The 18,210-nt window shown below is 40.2% G+C and overlaps 1 protein-coding gene across 2 annotated transcripts; it reads right to left on the minus strand.

Annotated features, from left to right (window-relative positions):
• Positions 1–13,726: 13,726 nt before the first annotated feature.
• LOC148027685 (leucine-rich repeat receptor protein kinase HPCA1-like) lies at positions 13,727–17,946 on the minus strand. Of its 2 annotated transcripts, XM_087689377.1 has the most exons (9): positions 17,707–17,946; positions 17,499–17,604; positions 16,751–17,380; positions 16,382–16,450; positions 16,092–16,262; positions 15,613–15,972; positions 15,349–15,467; positions 14,847–15,107; positions 13,727–14,590 (listed from the first exon to the last, which is right to left on the minus strand). In XM_087689377.1, exons 2-9 carry the CDS (start codon positions 17,584–17,586, stop codon positions 14,354–14,356), a joined length of 1,935 nt encoding a protein of 644 aa, XP_087545503.1. In that variant the 5' UTR covers positions 17,587–17,604; positions 17,707–17,946; the 3' UTR covers positions 13,727–14,353. The 2 variants fall into 2 exon arrangements, with proteins under 2 accessions (XP_087545503.1, XP_087545502.1); XM_087689376.1 differs by having other exon boundaries at positions 17,499–17,945.
• Positions 17,947–18,210: the final 264 nt, after the last annotated feature.

Genomic DNA, 18,210 nt, shown 5'->3' on the forward strand with positions numbered 1-18,210 from the left:
ACAGGATCAGATAGCTGACATCTTCACGAAGGCATTGGGTATAGAGAAGCTTCAAAAGTTTCGAAGCTTACTTGGAGTTGCAGAGATGCAGTTGAGCTTGAGGGGGAGTGTTGAGATGGCAAGCTCAACACATGCGGACATTGATGATGGACCGCCTGGTTAGATGGGTCCACATGTCTACACTTAGCACGTCGGTGGTCATTATGAATCTCACATGGCCACTGACTCATTACTTATTATATTCAGGTCGTTACACCTATTTACAGCTGGCATAGTTATAGCGCCAGTCGACTAGTGTAGTCGGTTATGCATTGTTTGACTTAGTAGGCCACTTTCCTTTTATGTTGTATCTTATTTATACTTTGTGTACATTGTAAAGTGAGTGGAAGAAGAAGAAAAAACCAGCAAGAAAACGTTTTGGCCTCCATCTCTCTTCTTGTCTCTTGAGTGAGCTTCTCCTTGTGCATTCTGTGTGTGTTCAGCGCAGCATCTTGAGCAACCCCCTCCACCACGCGATTCTTGATATTTATGTTGATGACTTGATTATCACAGGTGATAGTGATGAAGATATCCTTCATGTGAAAATGCTATTGAAGCAAAAGTTTGAGATGAAGGATTTGGGAGAGCTGCGTTATTTCTTGGGCATTGAGGTGATTAGATCACCAAGTGGAATATGGCTCTTGCAGAGGCAGTATAGATTGGACATGCTGTCCAAATATGGGATGACATGCTGTAAGCCTATTTCAGTTCCTTTGGAGCAGAATGTGAAGTTGAGCGCAGATGCAAGTGAGCTTCTCGAAGACCCTACTATGTACAGACGCACAGTAGGAAGTTTGATTTATATGACTATTACCTGGCCAGATTTGAGCTATGCTATTGGATTGGTAAGTCAGTTTATGCAGGCTCCAAGGAAACCACATTTAGATGCGGCTAGACGCATACTCAGATATGTGAAGTCCACATTGCAGTATTGACTATTTTATGAGACTGGGGTTCAGATATAGTTGCATGGATACACTGATGCTGATTGGGCTGGTAGTATTTCTGATAGACGATCTACCAGTGGATATGTGTTCTCTTTTGGGAGTGTTGCAGTTACTTGGAGCAGCAAGAAACAACCTACAGTTGCCTTGTCGAGCACAAAGGCTGAGTACAGGGGTGCAGCAATGGATGCATGTGAGGTAGCTTGGTTGCATAAGCTACTTTATGATATGCATCAGCCTACAGATGGGTCAGTTGTCATTTATTGTGACAACATGAGCAATATACACTTGGCAAATAACCCAGTCTATCATGCTAGAACAAAGCACATTGAGGTGCATTATCACTATGTGTGGGAGAGGGTTTTACTAGGTCTTATTGATCTAGTTTATGTCAGCACAGAGGATCAGGTAATTGACATATTTACGAAGGCATTGGGTGCAGAGAAGCTGTGCAAGTTCAGAGACCTGCTTGGTGTGCAGGAATTGGGATTGAGATCGAGGGGGAGTGTTGAGATATCGAGCTCCACTCGTGATATGCCAGGGTGACCGTTGTGCATTTATGTCACCGACTTGTCAGTTGTTGCAGATGCGGTTGGTACACCGCCCATGAATAATAGCTAGATGACAGCTATCCTTATCTACTCTAGTTCATGGCTTAGTTAGTATGCCACTTTAGTTAGTTGAGTTTGGTTTGAGACCCATATATAGGGTTCTTCTATTTCTATGTACTAGAGTTCTTTTTGGCTTACACAACTAAGAAGAGGAAAACTGTTTTCAGCCTCCATCTGTGTGTGTATTCCCCCATTGTGCAAGCAAGAAAGCTACAAGTGAGACTCCTTCCTTCTCTCCCACAATCTTGACAATTATGCCTTTTCATGTTATGAAGCTCATGTTGACATAGAGTGTGATTAAGCAAGTTGTAGGGATCCATATCGTACACTTCCTCATGCATATCACTATGATAATCTTGTGCCAAGCTAGGCTCATCATTCATTAAGGTCTTGGATTCCCTAATCTTCCTCTGGACCTCCTCATGGGCCTTACTTTTGCCTTTCTAAATAGCCATTTAGATACAATCCACAGGATCTAGTGTGAGTAAATGGGGTGTAACTTTTAGTGAGAAACTCCAATCGGTGAGAATTTTTTGTTCAAATCAAAGGAAGGAAGTTCTTTTTGAGATGAGATATTAAGATTTGTGATGAAAAATGATGAGAAAGTTCTACAATTGGATTTCTATGCCTATCTTGGAGTGGCCTACACCCTATCCACAGTGACCCCTCAATGCACAAAAATGGCCATAACTTTTAGAATATACCTTCATATTGGAGAGGATTTTGATTCAAACTAGAGTGGACAAAGATCTCTTCAAGAGGAGCTATAGGGTTTGCTCCAAAATGTAATACAAAATTTTATGTAATTGGATCTATGTGACTATCCCTGAGTGACTATGGCTAAAACACTATCTATGCCATTTCCTAATTGCACTATATGAATGGCTCATGGGTTAAGGGGCCTGAACATCATCATGAGCAATGTCTTGGGCATACTGAGGTCCCAAGTATATTTACATATCCATTTATTCTATCATCACTACACAAGTGGATCTTAGTTCCTGGCGGTGATTCTCATGCTTGTGCCCAAGCTTAATCTTCAGGAATGAAAGCTTCAAAGGGAGCTTTCATGGCTACCCACAAGAAATCCCTGCATACTGAGCTCCATGTCTTCAATCCTAGGAAGAGAGGTCAAAAGGGACTAAAGGACCTCTTGAGGGCTGAGCTTCCAGGGATCATGGGCTGATTTGAGAGCTCAGGCTAAGCTTTAATGGTTGTCCCAAACAGTGTACAGCGAAGTGCCTCACTAAGAAGGAAGGCCAGCAAGAGGGGACGCGAGGAGGTCAAAGTTTGCCATGGGAGAGGAGTGTTGCATACCTGGGGAGTCCAGCTATAAGAAATTATCTATATAACGTGTGTTCAAAGGATATTAAGAAGTACCCTTTCTTTACATGCTACAAGGCTTTAAAATGACCCCTTTTACTTTATTAAACTTACGGATTTTTTTCAAATTGTAATTAAAAATCCCCTTTTATAAATATAATCCTATAAATGTTACTAAATATTATACCCTTTCTTTTGAACTCACGTGGTATCCTACATGTTCTATAAGGTGGACTCCCTGGGGTTGCATACTCCAGAGACTCCATTTGCACATGATTTAGCTAGGGAGGAGCTAGGACTCAAGAGAAGGCAGCTCCTGCGGTGGTAGAGCTAGCAGCTCAATGCAAAATGCGCCGCATTTTGCGAGCTACTACTTGCTATCCACGTGGCACTCTAGCTAGGCACAAGGGTACTTGCCAAGTAGAGGATCACTCCAGGAAGCCTATGGGACAACTGAAGGTTGGGGTTGAGGGTTGGTTGCAACAAGAGGAAGAGATTTGGGGGCACTCCACCATGGGAGCTTGAGGGAAAAGCTTGTTGGAAGAGAGAGAGAGAAGCTTAGAGCAAAACGTAATTGTGACTTTTACCCTCCTCTTAACTCCTAAACCTCCAACTTGCTCTGGAACACCTAAATGTTGCATGAAAAGGAGTGATGACCTACTAAATTAACCATTTTACCTCTAGATATGTTTAAGGCTCTAGCAATAGCTCCTATTTGCTCCAAAAAGTTGTAACTGCCTATAGTCCTTCCTGTTGTACTAGTACATGTGATGTGAGTAACTAGGGTTTCAGATTTAAAAACAAAACTAAAAGGAGAAAGAGGAAAGAAGAAAATGACCAAAGCTTGATGCTCTAGTATCACTTGTAATTAATGAAACCGAGAGGAGAGAGGAGAATAAGCTGAAGAGAGAGAAAGAGAGAAGGAAGAAGAAGAAGAAAGACTAGAAGAGGAGAGAGAAAGATAGAAAAGAGGGGAGGAAGAAGGAGGAAGCTTTGGAAGCTAGAGATGAAGGTGAAGAGTATGTTCTTGATAAAATTTGGATACCCTAAATTGGGTCTCTTACACCTTATATACCCCAATTAGTGTGACTAGGTGTTTAACCCCTAGTTCTTATGTATCCCACTCGTTACAAAATACATTTACCCTCAACACAACTCACTCATTCACTTGTTTCTCTTCCTATAATCTAGTTTTTATATTTTTACTCTATTAAATGCCATGTCCTACAATTTCTTTTGACTCTCGTGATGCATATATATATATATCTATTAAGCTTTTGTATATGGCTCAAATAGAAAAAAAGAAAATCTTTATACAAGTTGAATGTACTAAGTTTATTAGCATGAATTTCTAATAAAAGGGAAGCAAGATAGTAGAGTGTATTTCTATGGCAAAAGCAATTCTATTTTAGTAAGGATTGTTTACCTTCAAGGAAACATATGTTCTTGACATGCATTTCAAATAGTGTGATATTTGTAGCAAAACAAAAGCTACTTGATTCCATCATAGAAGATACATAAGCATACAAGAAGGGGTGAGAGATTGGCCGTGTTAGATGCATAGAAGACAAAAGAAATTATTTGAAAAAAGTGTGATAGTATGTAACATGCAAGATGTGATTTGGTAAGAGCAATAGAAAACACTTGCAAAAATACCGAATGTTGATTGGCAATTAACGAATTCTTTTGTAAGGCCTAGTTATTTAACTACCATAAATCTACTAGTAAGGAGAAAAGTAAAAGTTTTGGAAGAGTTTCAAAATATATTAAAGTGCTAATAGAGCAAAAGAAAGAGGGAAAAGTTAAGTTCATGCATAGGTAAATTGAAACTTGATGAGGTGGACATGTTAGTATAAATTTTTTCCTTGACAAAGATTGAACATCTTAGAAAGTTGACCATCACAATTCTAAATGAAAAAGTTTCTAGTTTGTAAAAAGATCATGATGCTATTAGTGATCATGTACCTACAGAAAGCAAGTATATATAAGTAAAGTTCAAGACTTGTGAAATCAAGGCATACACTTAGATTAAAGAAATTATATTATTAAGTGCATAAAGGAGAAAGCATAAACCATTATCTAGCTCAAAGTTAAATAGAAGCAAGTGATGCAAAATGGTGCAATACAAAAGGAAAATGAACAAGTATAAATGACTTCTAATACTAAGAATTTGCCTACTTTTTTAAATCTTTGTGTATTAAAATTTTCATCATTGTATCTTTCAATATAAATGCAATAATTGTTATCAAATCAAATTATAATACATACACCAAGTCTTATAGTAATTGGAAAGCTTTATATGACGAATTAAATTTGCCTCATTTTCTCTTCTAAAGTTAGACTACTTTTGAAGACGACAGACATAATATGATTTGAAAAAGCAAAGTTTTTTTAAATCATTTAAAAAAAAATTTGACTTAAAAACATGTAGTTTTGAAAATCATATGAAAATTATATGATTCTTTGGGTTTTTGGTTACGTGTGGAAAGATAAGATTTTTAAAAAAATTCCAAATGTTTGTCCTAAGAAGAAATAATACCCAAAAACTTTGCAACTATGTTGATTGGGGACACACAAGTACACCCTAGTATAGCTCACCATAACAACCTTGGAAGACAACCAAGATTCAAACGATATAAAAGTATCTCCACTACCCCTTTAAGTATTTAACCTACATGTTAAAGTAAATAATACTAAAAACTCTTGTATACGTACTATCTTTCAACCATAAGGTCCAAATACCTTCTTTGGATATATGCTTGCATCCAATTGAGTGAATTTCTATAACATTACAAGTGAGCAACGCATCATGGTAAAAAGCAATCTGAACATCCACGAACAATCCCTCCAAGTTAACATACAAATTTGTGAATCAAGTCCCCTCTCTAGCTAGTTCTAGAGATTGCTCTTTCTACCCAACTTTCAACTTCCCTTTGCCGTCCACCTCTAGATGAGCAACCAATCAAATATTCTCCTAATCAACTTCACCTCTACCAATAGATAAGAATCGATGGGGGAGTCTTGAGGTCTTGAAAAAGCCTTTTAAGATATAGAGAGATTGTGGTCTAGACCAATGAGAGCAAAGCCTCCTTAATGGAAGTTTTACTTTTGAAAATGCAAAACATGATTTTATAAATAGACATGGATATAATATTATTACGATTTTTTATTATAAATAGTTATATTTATCATCTCGTAATTGTGATTATGACATTCTTTATATTAATTATATACGGCCTTGGACACTTTGCATTGATAATATATCTAAAATTATACGATAATGATAATTGAAATTAAATTTGAATTGCCAAAAATTTTAGTATGAATCTTTTTTCCTCCTTTGTTTTGCTATTTTCATCTCTTTCCTTCCTTGGTGATTGCTTGTTTCTCTCTCTCCCCTCTCTTTGCCATGGATAAAGAAATTCGATCTTCAATAAGGCACCCAAGGTCTAAAATCGCATCCATATTTTTGTTTGATTCATTCCAAATAGATAGAAGATGAATTCTTACCATTATTAGCAACGGTAGTTGGATTACCATGCAACAAGCAAAATGAAGGAAAAGATAGAGATGTGGAAGCTCTTTCATCTCTCCTTGGAAGGGTAGGATTAAAGAGATTTCAAACTTGGAGCAAACAAGAAAATCATAAGAAAGATTTTAATACAACATGTATTTATGCATAGAGAGTTGCATTTGGAACCTGGCGCTTCAAGTCTTCCATTGCATAGAATGAACTGTAAGTATTTTATTCTCAATGCTTTTCTTTTATTAAACTTGGGATTAGGTTTTATTGTGACAAGTTTTGTTTGTATTTGTAGATATCAATCCTCGTAATCTTGAAGAATCTATCCTTGTATTTGTAGACTATAACATGCATGCCTATCGGCTGTCTAAGCATGTTTTAGCGGTCCATCAAGAAACGAATCTAAGCATTGCCACCCGGAACTCCCATGGAATGTTTCAGGGTTTGTCGCCTAGGGTTTCCCGAGTTCGCCTCGCAACGAAACATTCGCGGCCGAACCCACTAGGCTCAACGTGAAATCTAGGTTCCTAGTTGTCAAGGTCTCCTAACAACATTCTAGCATCGGGTTTTGGACATCCTACTTTACGTGGAGATACCCAATCTGAAGTAGATCTATACCACACTTGGTTCAAAGAGAGTGGGAAACAAGAGGGATGCGCCACTCAACCTCTCTACCCGTAGATCATAGTCCCATTCTGGTCCCCTAAAACAGCATAAATCGGATTCTAACTTAATAATACCTAAAGTCAACCCAGTGATAAATCCTTGAGAAACCTCCCAGTTCTCTGGGACCACCCTGTCGTGGACCCATCAGGGATTCCGTCCACCCGCTTCCCTTGATAGATTTAGTTTTCTAATTAGGTCCTACCACATTTATGTGTGACATTTAAAATTAGCTTCATTAATTAAGCCTTTTAGGGAATAGGGTTCATTCGCGTAATTTACAGCACAAACACAAAAACAAAACAAGCAATCCTTTTGACAAACAAGTTCCTTAACTTGTCTTCAAGTTAATCTTTGTCTCTTACCCATACATGAGAATTATGTATCCCTTATGTCCAACAGAAGTACCTGGTCCAAATCACATGGCACCAAAATTTCCATCCTTTATCTAGAATAGGATCTTCCAACGCCCTAGACGTTGGGCTCATGGGGATCTCCAACTCCATTCTGGACATGCAAGGGGTGTCTAGAGCTCCACCTGACCCACAAGAGGTCTAGGAGTGAGATGCCATTTTCGTGGTCGGCCTTTTCACCACTCAACCATTGGCCTGTGAATTGACCAGTGCCCTCTCAGGGTAATCCGCGGTGTGAACTTGGAGATGATCCATGCATGCAAAATATCCTTCCTTAATTAATCCAATTAAGAATCAAGCATAATCAAGGCAATCAGCCCTAATATCATCTTCTAAGAAAACATTCCTTTATTCCCCATGGCTACTTGTCATTACTGACCCTTCTCATGCTTTTGTCATCAGACATAAGCACTTGGAATATTTATCCAAATCACAATACAACAATCAGTTGACTGTAAAAAACATTTAGGGTGTTGTTCAATCAACCAACAAAACTAATTGAGTTTTTTTCCCAAACAATACAATAATAGACGCGATAATAATTCCATCGCATATTTGCTCTCCCCCTTGGGATTAAAGAGCGATTCTATGCAAAATTTACTTAATACTTGTATGCACAATTCTTAATCTATTCTTTTTATGATTATGCTATTCATAACTCCTAATTGATTGCTCTATCAACGAATAAGCCATACGCCCCTAATGCAATTAACTTCCCTTGATACATGCACTTTGCAAACTCTATCTTTCGAATATGTGAGAAGAGATTTATCCCTTCCCATGACCTATTCTCGTATGTCATAGCATGGGCCTAATGTATCTCATGCGCGAATCAAAGCAAGCATCTAACAATTTAGAAAATACATTACTTACGACTGGTACTGCAATTGAATTGACAATTATGCCTTCGCCCAAAGCTTCGTTGCTAGTTGTAGGATTGCCATCTGCATGCAACATTCTTCGCTTGGAGGCCATCATCCGCAAGTAGACTCAAGAGATTAAGAAGGCAGAATAGATTTGAGATGGGAGAGGGTAAGAGAAGATGGATAAGTCGAGGATCGAGATAGAGAGAATTGTATAGTCTCTCAGGGTAACTCTCTCTCTCTCTCTCTCTCTCTCTCTCTCTCTCTCTCTCTCTCTCTCTCTCTCTCTCTCTCTCTCTCTCTCTCTCTCTCACTCAAAAGCTCTCTCTTACAATCTCTTGGAGGAGTATCCTTCTCTCTACCCCTCTCTCGCAGCCTCTCGAGGTTTCCTTATGCTTCCTTATGCCTCCCCGTGTCTCATATTTATAATGAATTAGAGAGGAGGGGATGAGACTGAGTACAAGAGTGAAGGGCTCTTGGAAGAGTTAGTGATATGATGCTCAGACCATAAATCTGATGGTTGCATTGACTCTAAAAGGGAGGTAAACTTTCCAAGACACTTGATTAGAAAGCGTTCAGATCACTCCTTCTTTCTCTCTCTATTCGAAGTGATATCTATTGCCTATAGACTGCGATCGCAGTGCATGCGATTTGCCAATCGCTTTTCTTTATTTTTTAATTTTTATAAAATCTCAAAAACTAACTAAAACATAAATTGTCTTTTCTTTTAAATGACATCAAGTTCTATCTTGTTAGGATAATATCTAAAATATCTAGAATATGCTAGTTTTTCTCCAAATCTAATATTTTTTTAATCATCTAAATTATACACATTAATACTAGTGATTAATATAGCTCATAAGTCTCGTTCACATTGTAACTTCTGATTAATACTAGTGATTAATATAGCTCATAAGTCTCGTTCACATTGTAACTTCTATGAAGGATGGCTACGGTCCTTGTCAATCCGAGAAAAATATCAAATTTACAACTTTTAATTTTTTTAAATATAATTTCAATTAAATAAAAATTATTAACTATTAACATTAGTTAGTTTTTACCTTAGTTAGTAATCTTACTAACTTATTAACTGACTAACTAACTTTCGAACTAAGCAACTAACTTTTATTGCGTGGAAATATTACATAGAGATCTATCCTTATAATCTTGATGAATGGTAACTTGTCTAGTCTATCATTGATATTCTTGATGTTATGTATGGTTTGGTTGGAGAAGAAATGTACCAAGGCATGAGAAAAACATAGCTCATAGAGAATGGAATGTTTTTTAATGACCATTCTTATATTATCCCTATGCATAATGGCCAATGGGGAGCAATATCCTTGCTTCCTTTACCTGATTTTACAAGCCTTGAGCGGTATTTACCAAGTCCAGCCACTAGTGAGAGCTATATATATAAATTCTTTTTTGAGATATAGAAAACATTGAAACCTAATATCTCAAGTATACTAAGCAAGGTTACTTTGCTTATATCTATTCATGTATTTATTGATTTCTTTTCCATTGTTGAGATACAAATATCAAAGGCCATGCTATCAGTCAAGAGGCTGCCATATGATCATGTCATACAACTTATTGATGAGGGGTGGCATACAAGGATAGAAGGCAAGATAGCTTATAAGATAGATCAAGACTCTATTGCTTGCAAGTATATGCTTGCTACTCAAAATTCCATCTTTAGCTTTTATTCCAGTAGATAAAATTATGTTAGTAGTAGTCTACTTGCTTTGGATCAAAATCTTGATGATTTTTTCAAAGATCCTATAGTGGACATTGATATTTGACTCAATGAGGATATTGGTACAATACTAAAGGTTAGACCTTCATGTACACTATATCAAGTGATGCAAGATTTATAAAATGAAGATATCGAATTGCCATGTTCATTTGCATTCCAACTTAACAACAAACGAGTAAGTTTGTACATCAAGTCGTATATTGTATTTATTTATTTATTTATTTATTTATTTTCACTTCTTGAATGGTAAATATATATGCTAATTCTCACTATAACATATAGACTCAATAGCAACATTTAAAGCGACGGAATTATTCATGGAAAAAATTACCCCCGTCATCGCTATTCGCGTCACTATTAGCGACGCGATTCATGGAAAAAATTACCCCCGTCATCACTATTCGCGTCGCTATTTGTGTCGCTAATTGGGTTTCCTTTCTCCCTCCCTTCATCACTCATCCTCTCTCCCTCCCTTCATCTCTCATTTCTCTCTTCCTCTTTCTCTTTGTTTCCTTTCTCTCCCTCTTTCTCTCTTCCTCTCCCTTTCTTCCTCCCTCCCTCTCTTTCCATGTATCTCTTTGCAAAGAAAAACAAAAAAATAAAACAAGAGAACACAAAAATAAAGCAAGAAGAGGCAATGTGCCTACCTCAAAGGCCTGAAGATGAAACCCCTTGTACCTTCTCTTTGCACCTTCCCTCCCTTCTCCCTTGCACACTTCTCTTTCTTCTTCGTGTATAGCGGCAACGACAGTGACAATGGTGATAAGCTCCCTCCCTCTCTCTCTCTCTCTCTCTCTCTCTCTCTCTCTCTCAAAGCTTTAAGCTCTCTCGCTCTCTCTTTCATTCTTTCTTGCAAATGTTTTCTCGGCAAATGTTACACTCGGGTTTTCGGAACTTTTTCCTCAGACCAACGTCGCTATTTGTGTCGCTAATAGCGACAGATATAGCAACGCTTTTAGTGACACCGCTTTTTTGCGTCGCAAATGGCCGTCGCTATTGCCCCATTCCCTTGTAGTGTATTTTGTAGATATCAAAGAAAAGAAAGTGAAAGTTACAGTGCAAGGACATTGAAGAAAAAATCTCTTTACTTTCAATATAAATACAAGCTCAAATATTACATCAAATTTGTATTTGCGTTCTTCATTATCTACATACATGAGGTTGTACAAGACAATACCTTAGGTTTTGAGGGGCCCTCCTTCTCTACTTCCACAGTCTCTATCTTCTCCTCTACCTCCTCCTAATCTGTGGCATCCTTGACTCCTTATTCTTCTTATATGCAGTTGACAAGTATATACTTGAAATCTTTGCTCGTACATACCAAACATGCTTAGTATTGTAATAATCATTGAAAAACTCACACGAGAAAGGAATGTTAGTTCAATCCTATTTTGCAATGCACTCTCTTTTGAGTGAAACAATATCTTAAAATTAAATATCTTCAACATGCTTGATAAATTTGTCATCATTAAGATAAATAAACTTGACCAAAATGTCAACTTACTTATGGTAGTTTATAAAATCAAGTATCTTAATGTATTTGATAAAAGGCTTACCACAACTTATCTATACTCCATTTGTGTGAGTAGATCAGAAGGTATAAGAAGCTCTTTTTGTAGAAGTTCAATTAATCATTTTATAGCTCTATATTAAAAATAAATATAATTTAGAGTATTTACAATAAATAAATGTTTAAATGATTCGGGAGCCTTGGAAAAATTAAATTTACATATTAGTGTTTCCATGTATTCTTTTCAAGAAATTGATTAAAAGCATTGTGTATCTACATTGTCTATGGCAATCAAGCTCCAATGAGATCTAGAAATAATCATAGGTAAATAATTTAGTATAATAAACTCTTTTGAAAGTAGAAGAAATACCAAACAACTTACTTTTCATAGTACTAGACTTACTATCCAAATCCATTATTCTATAATCTCTATATCTTTTAACACACACACACACACACACACACACACACACACACATCACTTAACATGCATAATCCATATTACTATACCATCCATATCTCAATGACATTTAGCACTATTAAGGTTTAATATGTTTAATATTTAATGTACTCCCAACCATGCATCCGCCTTACAAGTATATTCCCCGCATGCATCCCTTTGGAAGCCACATAACCTTGTGCACTTGGGAGACTGTCACACCTAGCTTCGCACTACATTGAGTCTATGAGACTCAATCACACAAGTCAAGGGCAACTTGATCATGAAAATGAAAGTCACAATAATTGCAATTTAACAACTATTCATGGCATTGTGGCCAAATCAAGTCCTTGCTTGAGCTATCCACTAAGGTTGATCATCTATTAACATGGATCCATGTGGGATTTCCTACAAATTACTTGTGTTTATACATATATGTCAAAACATTCCTACCCACCACACAAGCAAACATTAATTTTGTGTAATCCATCTCTTTCACACTCACAACTACCACGTACACAAACACTTCCTTATATGCACACATATGAATAAGGTTTGGTTAGATAAGAGAGACTATGTGCATGTTTATTTGTGTGTGTGTGCGTTAAGTTATGATTATTTTGATGGAGTAAAGGCATATGTGCGAATAAATTTTTTCCTTTGTTCAATTTGTTATAGCATGATCCTTGATTGCAAACATTTGCAAGCCTCAAATGTGGCTTATAATCATGTTAGTTGGCCAAACCCGTGAATAGACTTTAGGTATAAACAAGATAGACGATTGTCAATGAAAGAGAAATCTAAAGCTTGCAAACATCTAGATATTTTCCTCAAAGCAATGTATGCTTTTAGTACTTTCTATTGTAAAGAGACTTGTACATGTGCAATGTCTCTCTCAATTGAGGACATCTTGCTTTCAAGACACCTTTTTCACACATTAAAGCTCGATAAATGCATCTTGATTGCATGATACTCTAGGCTTTTTTCCTATTATCGTGGTTAATATATTTATTCAATGTGTATGATGAATACCACACCTTGCATCTCTCTTAGGTGAGTAACAATGGGATTGGGTGGAGGAATTCTTCTATTGTGGCAACCTTCTCTAACATTGTAGAAAGATTGCAAGCTTGGTCTATCTCACATGTAAATGCATATTCACACATGGACATACATACATCCTTGACATTTCCTACTTTAGGCACACCACCTTGTAATTTGCGTGCAACTTGCATGATCTTCCCTTTGCTCACAAAAGTAGAAAGTGAATGAGACAAAGCCTCATGCGCACAATTCACAAGTCGGATTGACCACCCAACTAATATTATTAATTGGTAAACCAACTAATATCTAGTCATATACAACTTCTCATAATGAACACCTACAACTTTGGGCGCCATGGATCATTGGTGGCACCTTACAAGGGCAAGAAATTCAACATATCTATCATCCACAAGATATCTAGCAAGTGTTTTACCTTACCAAGTTGAGTGCAACTCAAGCTTCCACTCATGCCTCCTCCCCTCAAAATAATGGTCCTTGTAACAATTAGGAGATACTCTCATAATAGGACCTTTTGGACAAGTGGCTTCCGCGGAAAAGTATAGACACATCCAATTTCTTATAAGAAAACCACATGTAATTTGAATATGGATTTCATGATACAGCAGACTCAAACCCTATTTTTAAATAAGGTACAATTGGTCTCTATATTTTAGAATACAAATTTTTGAAGCTCCGCCTCATGTAAACAAAAACAAAGTTTATTGGGAACCAAAAACCACTCAACAAAGTTGTTTTCAAAGAAACCACCTTACAAGAAGAACACCTTAGTTTCTTCATTCTTAGGGCAGGGAAGAGAGCAATGACTCCAAAAGTTCGAAGACCATAAAGAGAAAAAAGCACACCATTCTGGAGTTTTAAAGATTCAAGAGCGAGCCTTTGGGATCCTGCAAGGCAGATCCTATTTTCCTTTCTTGGATTTTCTTTTTTCGTGAAAATCATGCGCTTATGATGGGTGACTCGGTACTGATAAAGGCCATGTGTGAAGAGGGGGAGAAACCCGAGCGGGGTCCACTCATGTGGGGAAGGATTGTGGACAGGAGAGACCCTGTATGTACATGGAGCGACTGGGCCACGTGGACACGAGCTTGATGGCCGAGGGCTGCCTCAGCAAGATATGATTTGTAAATAATCCCTTCGCGAATGAATGAATCTGGGACTCTGCTTACTTTGTTTTTTCTTTTTTTTCTTTTGTGAAATTCATTCATGTAGGGGTCTTGGGAGTGCCGTTCGTGGACTGATGCTGGCGCAAGGCCAGCTCGAGGCCGTCCAGGACCTCAGACATCGTCGGTCGGTCGTAGCTGCGGGGCCGGATGCAGCGGTTGGCCACCTCGGCCATGGTGTGAAGAGACCTGGCCGACTCCAGCTCGCCCGCGGCGGGCCCCAGGCGCGGGTCCACCAGCTCCTTGAACTCCACCTCCCGGTTCATCACCATAAATGCCTGCACGCCGAAAGTCAAGCATTATTTTCTCTTCTTTTTTTTCCTTTCTTATAAAAGCACTCCAGCACTCTGCGATAATCGATTTTCGGTAAGCATTTATTTTCCATTCATATATGTACGAAAATTAGCGGAATATTATGTAATTGATGATTACTTTTTATTCATATATATATATATATATATATACAAAAATTAGTGAAATAATTCTATGATAATGATAATGATGATAATAATATCGGGGGAGGGCGGGGCTCACCAGCTGGACCAATGACCTGTTCAGCTGTGAGTCCCCGTCGATGGCCTTCCGCCCGCTCAGCAACTGCAGGAGCACCACCCCGAAGCTGTACACGTCACTCGCCTCCGTCAGTTGCCCCAGTATCAGATACTCCGGATCCAGATACCCCGTCGTCCCCTTAATCTCCGTCGATACGTGCGACGCCTCGTACTCCATCACCCTCGACAAACCAAAGTCCGACAGCTTCGCTTCCATGGACTCGCTCAGCAATATATTGCTTGGCTGCATTTTCCAATTTGTCCGTCACTACAATTACGTCCTTCATGGTCTTAGTTTTCAGGACTCTAGTCTCTACACAGCTTCAGGCATTCATGATCTAGTTCTCATGAATCTAGTTTGTAGGCAGCTTCAGGCAATCTGAATTGTTCCTGTGCAGCCATTAATTCTACTTTGCAAAGCTTAACATTTTAGGAGAGAGGCTGTCCCCATGGCTAGATCGAGAAACCTTAATCAATTCACTTACCTTGATGTCCCTGTGGATTATGGGCCCTTCCGCGCACTCGTGCAGATACGTCAAACCCCTGGCGCAGTCGATAGCAATCTTCATCCTTTGTTCCCACGTCAAGGGTTTCGTAGTTGGATCTGCATATATATAGATCAAGTCCGGCCACCCGTATGCCCTTTTTCAACACATCAGACGTAAAAGAAACTCACTTGCATGTAAAAAATAAGGCAGGAAAACCTCCAGAGAATTGAACAGAGGATGGAAAGAATGTTTACTGCTAACCTAGAAGCCGCTTGCCGAGATCGCCATTGCTCATGAACTCGTACACTAGCAAGTGAGCACATTTGGCCTGGCAGTAGCCGAGAAGGGCAGTGAGGTTAGGGTGCCTGATTCGCGCCAGGAGCTCCACTTCTTTGTTGAAGGTTTCTACTTTCTTCTCCTTGACAATGCGCTTCACAGCAACGAGCTTACCACTGGGTAGATTACCCAGGTACACAGTCCCAGCGCTGCCTTCTCCAACCACCAGGGATTCGCTAAAGTTGTTGGTGGCCTTGGTGAGCTCCTTCAGATGAAAAATATAGAAGCCCTCCGTAGGCAGATTCACGGGCACCTCGCTCGATTCAGATGTGGACAATAACGTGCCTGTGCAGTGAGCACGCATCACGAGATGGCGATTTGAGAGACAAAAACAACCCAACTACCCACTTCCTTCAAGAGACAAATCTGCACAACTGAGAATAGCTACTCAGAGAGCTACTTGCCTGAAAAGCCGGTTGGGAAGTCATAGCCTGCATCGCCATCCCTCAGTACATAAAGCCCTGCTAGTGTGCAACAGGCTAACAGAACAAGACCCACCACACTTCCGACTATAATAAGTAGCCTCCTCGACGAACCCTTGCTGTGGGCTGTGCTATCCACAGGAATAGGCTTTCCTGGTCAAGTCCAACCAGAGAAGTGTGAGGAATTAATGTGCGGGTTGGGAGCTGGTACAGTTGTACAGCAGGTATTCAATGCGCATTGAAAACGCATGCAACGGAGGTGTCATGAGTACCTGCAGCGGCGGTTGCTGGGGTCGCAGGCGCTGTAGCTAAAGCGGGAGGCGTAGTTATGTTCAAAAAGTCTGACAGTAAAAAGCAAGCAAATCAAGGCTCAATTCATTCATCTGCAAGGAATGGATTAAGGGAAAATATGGTTTAAAAGGTGTTAACCTCACTAGAAACACACTAAGAGCTGCAACGAGGAAATTTCAAAAAGTATGGACCTCGGACATGTCTGAGATTTAAAGAAATATGCACAGGGAACCACGAAAAGAAGAGTGCACGCAATGATAATGTCGGTTTTAGAAGGATGCGTACAGGGAAAGCAAAAGAGAAAATTGAGGGGGAGGGAAAGGACGATGATGAATGAGTAGGGTAGCGACCTGCGATGGGCACGCCGTTGAGGATCTCGAGGACACACTGATAGAAGTTTTGAAAAGCAGCAACGCTGGGGTGGAGGCTGGAGATGGCGATGGCGACGGCGGTGCCGCAGGCGGCGGGCTGGTCGCCGGTGAGGTTGGCGAGGCGGGCGATGGCGTCGAGGAGCTGGGTCTGGCAGTCCTGGCAGCCGCGCTGGCCGATGTTCCGAAGCTGGTTGCAGGCTCGGGACACGTTGTGGAGCACGGTCTGGCCGTCCACGTGGGCTAGAAGCTCGCTGAGCTGGCGGGTGGTGGCCACATTGCAGGAGGTAGGAGCCAGCCGGGCGGGGTCGGGCCCCGCGCGCGTGATGCGGGCCGCCACGAGCGGACAGTAGCGCTGGAAGAAGCGGGGCGACAGGCCGGGTGCCCGCGCCAGGAGCGTGGTCTCGTAGGCGGCGATGCAGTCCTGGGCCTCTGCCTCGCTCAGGAACATCTCGCCCGTCCGATTGGCGTGTTCCGATATGGCGAACACCGCCGCGCCGTAGATGTCCTCGCAGCATATCACGATCTGCGCCGAGGGCATCGTGCCGCTGCTGCTCCTGCTGCACAGGCTCGTGAAGTTGCCCAGCGCCGAGAAATCGTAAGGGCAGCGGCCTGACACACACGCGCAAAGAGAGAGAGAGAGAGAGAGAGGACGGATAAGTCTAATTATAACTCTAATCTCATTCCATATGAGACTGTGTTCTCGCTTGAATAGGGGATATGTGATTACCTAAAACCACTTCCAACACCAATGACGCTTCAGTCGCCAGCACAAGAAGCAAAGTCCTCCATAGATTACTCGACCGTCGCTGAATCATCCTGGCTGAACCTGCTACCTGTCAGCTAGCTTGTTTGCACACACAGCGCTCTCTCTCTCTCTCTCTCTCTCTCTCTCTCTCTCTCTCTCTTCACTATATAACTTTCAGGCACAAGCTGACCCTGTATTTTCCTCGCAACACAGACGCGCTCCCGCATACCAGCCCCAGACGACTGATTGCCGCATTGCTCCACCTACACCTACCCCCACGCTCTCTTCCCCACTAGAAGGCCAACAAGATAAGTAACAAGCGCGACCCAATTAAAATGTGGCCGGAGTGTTGCAGCCAAGAGTAGCTACCAGCGGATCGCGCCAGTGAACAGCTAGCCTTTTACAAAATGTGATTCCAGTGTCCACGTCCACGCCCTCAACTTTCCAAAGAACCAGAACTAGAGTAGGCTTAGGTACCTAGAGGCCAGAGGGTTGGTAGATCACAAAATAGGCCCTCGCCTCACCTGTAGAGTTCTTATTCTTACTTAAACAACTCAAATTGACTTACATTTATTGGAACCGGGTTCCACCATGGCGTTCCCAAGCTTAGCGTCCCTCTAATAATATGCCAATCACACCATACCGCTTGCAAGATCAAGAGTGAACCATAGTTCTCTTCTATAGTTCTCTTTAG

This window comes from Lygodium microphyllum, chromosome 12 (genome assembly GCF_053477565.2).
Source record: "Lygodium microphyllum isolate KBCC chromosome 12, Lygodium_microphyllum_v1.1.10, whole genome shotgun sequence".
NCBI classification, from domain to species: Eukaryota; Viridiplantae; Streptophyta; class Polypodiopsida; order Schizaeales; family Lygodiaceae; genus Lygodium; species Lygodium microphyllum.

Coding starts and splice junctions, on each gene's coding strand:
- LOC148027685 (XM_087689377.1), bottom strand. CDS start 17,586: ATGATTCAGCGACGGTCGAGTAATCTATGGAGGACTTTGCTTCTTGTG. Junction 16,451..16,750: donor CAACGGCGTGCCCATCGCAG/GTCGCTACCCTA, acceptor TTTTACTGTCAG/ACTTTTTGAACATAACTACG. Junction 15,468..15,612: donor TCTCGGCAAGCGGCTTCTAG/GTTAGCAGTAAA, acceptor ATATATATGCAG/ATCCAACTACGAAACCCTTG.